Source organism: Thunnus maccoyii, chromosome 22 (assembly GCF_910596095.1).
Source record: "Thunnus maccoyii chromosome 22, fThuMac1.1, whole genome shotgun sequence".
In the NCBI taxonomy this organism is placed as follows: domain Eukaryota; kingdom Metazoa; phylum Chordata; class Actinopteri; order Scombriformes; family Scombridae; genus Thunnus; species Thunnus maccoyii.
The window spans coordinates 26,228,628-26,236,127 of record NC_056554.1 but is presented as its reverse complement, the minus strand read 5'-3'; the positions used below and the strand labels follow the sequence as shown (position 1 = coordinate 26,236,127).

The window sequence follows — 7,500 nt, the reverse complement described above, 5'->3', positions numbered from 1 at the left end:
ATCACTATTTGGTGGAGCTGTTAACAACTCATAGACATGTGAAATGTGACCCCGACTACACACTGCTTTTTGTAAGACGTCAAAAGACAAAAAGGTTGGAAACCACTGGTTTCATCTTTAACAATGTGTTGTATTTTAAAAGCTTGTTATATTATCCATTGTGTCAAATCTTCATCTGAAAAGTAACTAAAGCTGTCAAATAAATGTAGTGGAGTAGAAAGTACAATATTTCCCTCTGACATGTAGAAAGTAGCATCACATGCAGAGTTGTGATGAACTGGTTTCCTCTCAGCATGACTCAGCAGTTTTCCCTCCATCAGTCTCTCTCTGTCTCCTTCATCACGTCCGTCCCGTTTTTTTAATCTTCTCTCCTCGCCGCTGCTCTGCGTCTCTCACTGACTGATGGTGACAGAACGACAATAATGCTGAAATAAGTGTGTGTTTCTGTGCTGCCAGGAGGTCCAGTTATGTGGTGACCACTAAGATCTACTGGGGAGGACAGTGAGTGCTGCGTCTACAGTTTCACTACAGTATCTACTGTCAGACCGCCGGATTAAACTAACCGTGTGTTTGTGTGTGTGTGTTTGCAGGGCAGAGACGGAGCGAGGGTTGTCACGGAAACACATCATCGAAGGTAAACAACCTCTAACTTTATGTTTTCAATGTCACATACATTTAATTATGTTTCAAATACACTGAATATAAGATACAACAAGTTCTGACTGAAATCATTATTACTATTTAATCTGAGTGTGTAAATCTATAAAGTTCACTACTATGTACTAAGTACATTTACTCAAGTACAGTTTTGAGGTACTTTATACTTCTGCTGGACTAGCAGCTCCTCACATGGATTCATTCAATAAATGTTAAAATGATCCAATATTTCACCACAAATCAAACAGTCCCTTTACATCTTGTATTAAAACGCGTCTCATATCCAGATTGTATCTAAATATGATTTAACCTGATCACATGTTCACCTGCTATTAACATGTGTCCACATCGCTCTGTTCAGCTCAAACAACCAAACATCACGTCCTCCTCTCGTTTGCCCGGCGCCAAAACAACAAAAACAACAACAACAACAACACAAAAAGTGCTTGCTGCTTTCTTGCTAGCAGCTCAGCTTGCTAACTGGCTAATAGCTGCTTTCCCGCTGCCTTCTTGCTAGCAGCTCAGCTTGCTAACTGGCTAATAGCTGCTTTTTCGCTGCCTTCTTGCTAGCAGCTCAGCTTGCTAACTGGCTAATAGCTGCTTTTTTGCTGCTTTCTTGCTAGCAGCTCAGCTTGCTAACTGGCTAATAGCTGCTTTTTCGCTGCCTTCTTGCTAGCAGCTTAGCTTGCTAACTGGCTAATAGCTGGTTTGGAACAGTCGTATTTCTGCCCATGTAGTAGTTGTTGTATGTGGACTGACAACAAGCGCAGATGCATTTCCTCTTGTGTTTAATGTGGTCACAGTGTGTCCCTGAACACCTCTGGAGGTGGTTTGATCTGCCCTCAGTTCATCTTGGGTGCATTTACACCTGTACTCTCATGTGTTCGAACCTCGATCCTGCTGCAGCCTGATCATCCAGAACACATTTTAATGCAAAAAACCAATAGATTGTGAAGCTGAGCTGTCATGGCTGCCGTCTTGTTAAACAGGGTGGAGGGTTTGAGGACGGAGGATGTCGTGTTGCTGCACAGACTGAAAAACCTCCTGAGAGACATTTGTGATTACTGGATATCAGACTAAACAAACAAGCATCAACGTGTCTCCGTCCAGTTGTTTCACCCTTTAATAATTATATATAAACCTCTTTCAGTCTCTGTCCTCTGACGCTTCAGTGTCTCGTCTGCTTTCTCACTTTGGATGAAAGCGTCTGCAAAATGTAGAAAGTGTGACTGGACTGTGAGCTTTGTTATAAAGCTTTGTGATGCTAATATGGAACCAACAACCAGTCAGAAACCAGTTTAACAGAGACGCTGCCGAGTATTAACTCTGTGGATGTGGACTGACTGGACAGACACTAATTACACACACACACACACACACACACACGGTCAGTGTCCTCTGTCAGTTGTCGGAGGTCGTCGAGGCTTTAAGAGGCTCAGTCACACCAAGACTGGATTAGGAGTTTTACACACACACACACACACACACACACACACACGCAGCAGCATCAATCATGTGTCCTGCTGAAAGCTGCTAACAGCTCTGTTGACTTAAATCACTCTGAAATGCTAAATGCTAAATTTAACCCACAAAGGATCCCATAAACTGAATCATCTTTGAAGCTGAAGTTGTTTCCAGCAGCTGTTTCCTTCCTTCACATGTCGTCACTTCATTAACTGTGAACCTTCATTTCATCCTGATGAGCCTCACAGTTACTTTATTCTTCACCTCCGGACGGCGTCTAAAGCTGCGTTTACTGGGCTGCAGCAGCTGTTTTCAACTCGTTACGACGTCACCGGTCACTAAGTGCTGATTCACACGTCAGTACGTTAAAGGTGCAGAACGTAGGATATTATATTATTACAACTAATATATAAACTGTAGCTGTCAGGGATACGAAGGTGTGTTTGTTCCACACAGGAGGGGATCAGTAACATGGTCTTTCAGTTCAATTCAACTTTATTAATATAGCTCCAAATCCAAACAAAAGAAACATATGTTCAGTAAAGTTACAACAGTTATTACTGAAATAAGAGCGTCTCTCTCTTCGCCTCCGTGATCATGATTCTACATCATCTCTATGAAAGATGCTCGACAAATAAAGTTTGATTGATTGGAAAACTTCAAAAATGACAGATCAGTAAAATAAAGCATTACTCAAATATTTTATTAATGAGGCAGTCGATCTATTAGCCGTTACTACTTAGATATGAGACTTTTCACTGAGTCTCTGTCTGCTGGTTCTGATCTTCAGACTCCAGCTGTTTGTCCTTCACAAGGTCGACAAAACGTCCGAGATAATTCCCGCTGACAGCAGCTGTCAGCAGAACGACGACGTCAGCACACAAAGAACCTCAAAAACCTTCATTACACAACAGAAACAAACTCGACAGTGAACTATATTTAGCTGCAGAGACACTTTTTTTTCTTCCTCGTCAGCGGCTTTTCAGTAAATCTCCTGAAACAAACTGTGAATACGACCATCTCTCAGTTTTTAACTTTACTGAACACGTAACAACAAACCACAGACTGTAAGAATACAGATGTAGCCACCGTGATCCCGTTTTAAAGTCTCAGGTTTGCATTTTGACCATCTTGCAGCCATCAGTGACCATATTTAGATGACAAGCTGGAGCACATGCTAATGCTAGTGCTAGCTTGGTCAGCAACGCGCAGCTGTAATTCATGTTAACTGGGATATTAATTGGGATGGTAACAAAAAACAGGCTTAAAACAAAATGAACTTACCAGAAAAACCGAACATTGACTCCTTAGAGGGTCTTTTAGTACAACAAAGACCTTTTTAGGCGACCAAAATGTTAACTTTCATCAACTGAAAACACTGGAATAGCGATGGCTACACATACGTAACCACACAAGGTAGCCACGCCATAAAGCATACGCTGCTTTATCATCTATTTTACTCTAAATGGGGCCATAATTTACTAAACGAACATCATGCTGTAGTGAAGAAGACTTGAAACTAGCGACTGAGACCATGAAAACAGTTTACTGAGCTAATAAATCAGGTGAGAAGGAGGCTCATTTTCTCATAGACTTCCATACAGTCAGACCTCTAGATGGAGCCGGTGGAGTCGCCCCATGCTGGCCGTTAGAGAGAATGCAGGTTTAAGACACAGTGACATCACAGTGACATCACAGTGACGTCAGAGTGACATTATAGTGACATCACAGTGACATCACAGTGACATCACAGTGGCATCATAGTGACATCACAGTGACATCATAGTGACATCATAGTGACGTCACAGTGACATCACAGTGACGTCACAGTGACGTCACAGTGACATCGTAGTGACATCACAGTGACGTCACAGTGACATCACAGTGACATCGTAGTGACATCACAGTGACATCATAGTGACATCACAGTGACGTCACAGTGACGTCGTAGTGACATCACAGTGACATCACAGTGACGTCACAGTGACATCACAGTGACATCACAGTGGCATCATAGTGACATCATAGTGACATCACAGTGACGTCAGAGTGGACAAAACACAGAATAAACAACATCAATTTAACATTTTACAGGCGCTCTTGTTCTTAGAGTACAATGTTGTTTTGATGCCGGAGAGCTTATGTTAATGTTATTTCCTAAGAATAAAATAAAATAAATAATATAGAGCTCATTAGCTTTAGCAGAGGGATAATTAATGAAAAAATTAAACAGTACATGTTGATAAGAGGAGAAATTCAGAGTGGAAATGTTGAAGGATTCATGTAATAAAATATAGATGTATGGAGGCCCGTAAAGACCAAACACAGGGTGAAAACAGAAACATGCTTTACAGCTCTGGTTTGAGTTTCCAGGTGTTATTAATTTTGTCCCGGAGGGAGGGCTGCTGTCGTCATAGTTACTGATGTGTCGCAGGTCTGCGTGGATCTCTGGCCAGGTTACAGTTGGACTACGTGGATATCGTCTTCGCCAACAGGAGTGACGTCAACGCACCGATGGAGGGTCAGAACTCACGACACACAAAAACACGACAAAACAAGCTAATGCTAGCATGCTAATGCTTGCTATTCAGTCCATGTTTCTATTAGCATTAATATTCCCCACGTTGCATGTCATGTATTGTGTGTTTTAAAAAGTACCTGACAGTTTAGTACACATGTTACGGACATCATATACACAATAAGGGACTGGAGCTTCTGATGTGATTGAGGTGAGTAACAGACTAATGTTAGTGAGTTAGTGAAACTGTGATAATGTGAGCAGGTGTGATTACAGTCCAGGTGTTGGTTTTATCACAGCAGAGGTTGCTTCATTCATATTTACTATGTGTTATTTTCTGATAACAGTTTGTTGTTAAATGTATGATGAGTTGTTTTCTATAAGGGTGATTTTATAGCCGTTAATAATGAGAGCAGGTTTGTATACGTGATGTAACATTAGCTAGTAACTGTTGAGATGTTTCAGTCTGAACCGACAGATGTGAAATATGAAGAGAAAATGTTTATATGTTGAGTGTTTTTATACTGTGTGTGTGTGTGTGTGTGTGTGTGTGTGTGTGTGTGTGTGTGTTTGTGTGTGTGTGTGTGTGTGTGTGTGTGTGTGTGTGTGTGTGTGTGTTTGTGTGTGTGTGTGTGTGTGTGTGTGTGTGTGTGTGCGCGTGCAGAGATTGTTCGTGCGATGACCTTTGTGATTGATCAGGGCATGGCGATGTACTGGGGAACATCACGCTGGAACGCTGTCGAGATCATGGTAGGACACAACAGAACCTCAGATTATCTGTCTGTCTTCCTGTCTCACCTGTCTGTCTCACCTGTCTATCTCACCTGTCTCACCTGTGTGTCTCACCTGTGTGTCTCATCTGTCTATCTCACTTGTCTGTCTCACCTGTCTGTCTCACCTGTCTCACCTGTCTGTCTCTCACCTGTGTGTCTCACCTGTGTGTGTGTTAGGAGGCGTACTCTATCGCCCGACAGTTTAACCTGGTTCCTCCGGTGTGTGAGCAGGCAGAGTATCACTACTTCCAAAGAGACAAAGTGGAGCTGCACCTGCCTGAACTGTACCACAAGATAGGTATGACACACACCTGTACACACACCTGTACACACACCTGGACACACTCACCTACACACATCTGTACACACACCTACACACCTGTACACACATCTGGACACACTTGTACAAACACCTGGAAACACTCACCCACACACCTACACACCTACACACATCTGTACACACTCACCTACACACCTGTACACACACCTGTACACACACCTGTACATACACCTGTACATATCAAAACACACACCTACACACAAACATGTTAGTATTTAATTGTTGTAGATTCTACATTTTTAATGTTTGTACATTCTGCCTCATTCAGAGATGGTTAGAGCGTTGTTATGTGATTGTTAGCTGGTTGTTAGATGGTTGTTAGCTAGTTGTTAGCTGGTTGTTTGATGGTTGTTAGCTGGTTGTTAGATGGTTGTTAAGTGGTTGTTAGCTGGTTGTTAGGTGGTTGTTAGCTAGTTGTTAGGTGGTTGTTATGTGATTGTTAGCTGGTTGTTTGGTGGTTGTTAGCTAGTTGTTAGGTGGTTGTTAGGTGGTTGTTAAGTGGTTGTTGGGTGGTTGTTAGCTGGTTGTTAGGTGGTTATTGGGTGGTTGTTAAGTGGTTGTTAGCTGGTTGTTAGCTGGTTGTTAGGTGGTTGTTATGTGATTGTTAGCTGGTTGTTTGGTGGTTGTTAGCTAGTTGTTAGGTGGATGTTAGCTGGTGGTTTGATGGTTGTTAGCTGGTGGTTTGATGGTTGTTAGGTGGTTGTTAGCTGGTTGTTAAGTGGTTGTTGGGTGGTTGTTTGATGGTTGTTAGAGGGTTGTTAGGTGGTTGTTAGCTGGTTGTTAGCTGGTTGTTAAGTGGTTGTTAGCTGGTTGTTAGGTGGTTGTTAGCTAGTTGTTAGGTGGTTGTTATGTGATTGTTAGCTGGTTGTTTGGTGGTTGTTAGCTAGTTGTTAGGTGGTTGTTAGGTGGTTGTTAAGTGGTTGTTGGGTGGTTGTTAGCTGTTTGTTAGGTGGTTATTGCGTGGTTGTTAGCTGGTTGTTAGCTGGTTGTTATGTGATTGTTAGCTGGTTGTTTGGTGGTTGTTAGCTAGTTGTTAGGTGGATGTTAGCTGGTGGTTTGATGGTTGTTAGCTGGTGGTTTGATGGTTGTTAGGTGGTCGTTAGCTGGTTGTTAAGTGGTTGTTGGGTGGTTGTTTGATGGTTGTTAGAGGGTTGTTAGGTGGTTGTTAGCTGGTTGTTAGGTGGTTATTGGGTGGTTGTTAGCTGGTTGTTAGCTGGTTGTTAGGTGGTTATTGGGTGGTTGTTAGGTGGTTGTTAGCTGGTTGTTAGGTGGTTGTTAGCTGGTTGTTAAGTGGTTGTTGGGTGGTTGTTTGATGGTTGTTAGAGGGTTGTTAGGTGGTTGTTAGCTGGTTGTTAAGTGGTTGTTGGGTGGTTGTTTGATGGTTGTTAGAGGGTTGTTAAGTGGTTGTTAGGTGGTTATTGGGTGGTTGTTAGGTGGTTGTTAGCTGGTTGTTAGGTGGTTGTTAGCTGGTTGTTAGGTGGTTGTTAGCTGGTTGTTAAGTGGTTGTTAGGTGGTTGTTAGCTGGTTGTTAGGTGGTTATTGGGTGGTTGTTTGGTGGTTGTTAGCTGGTTGTTAGGTGGTTGTTAGCTGGTTGTTAGCTGGTTGTTAGGTGGTTATTGGGTGGTTATTCGGTGGTTGTTAGCTGGTTGTTAGCTGGTTGTTAGCTGGTTATTGGGTGGTTATTGGGTGGTTGTTAGGTGGTTGTTAGCTGGGTGTTAGCTGGTTGTTAGGTGGTTATTGGGTGGTTG

At 42.5% G+C, this 7,500-nt stretch overlaps 1 protein-coding gene across 5 annotated transcripts in view; it reads left to right on the top strand.

Annotated features, from left to right (window-relative positions):
- The window catches only part of LOC121889648 (voltage-gated potassium channel subunit beta-3-like), a 28,818-nt gene that overhangs the window by 18,010 nt on the left and 3,308 nt on the right, over window positions 1-7,500 (top strand). For all 5 annotated transcript variants that reach the window (XM_042401791.1, XM_042401790.1, XM_042401793.1 and 2 more), the window contains 5 exons: window positions 457-501; window positions 591-634; window positions 4,556-4,642; window positions 5,304-5,389; window positions 5,590-5,710. In XM_042401791.1, the coding sequence (XP_042257725.1) occupies window positions 457-501; window positions 591-634; window positions 4,556-4,642; window positions 5,304-5,389; window positions 5,590-5,710 (383 nt within the window). The remainder of the gene's footprint in view (window positions 1-456; window positions 502-590; window positions 635-4,555; window positions 4,643-5,303; window positions 5,390-5,589; window positions 5,711-7,500) is intronic.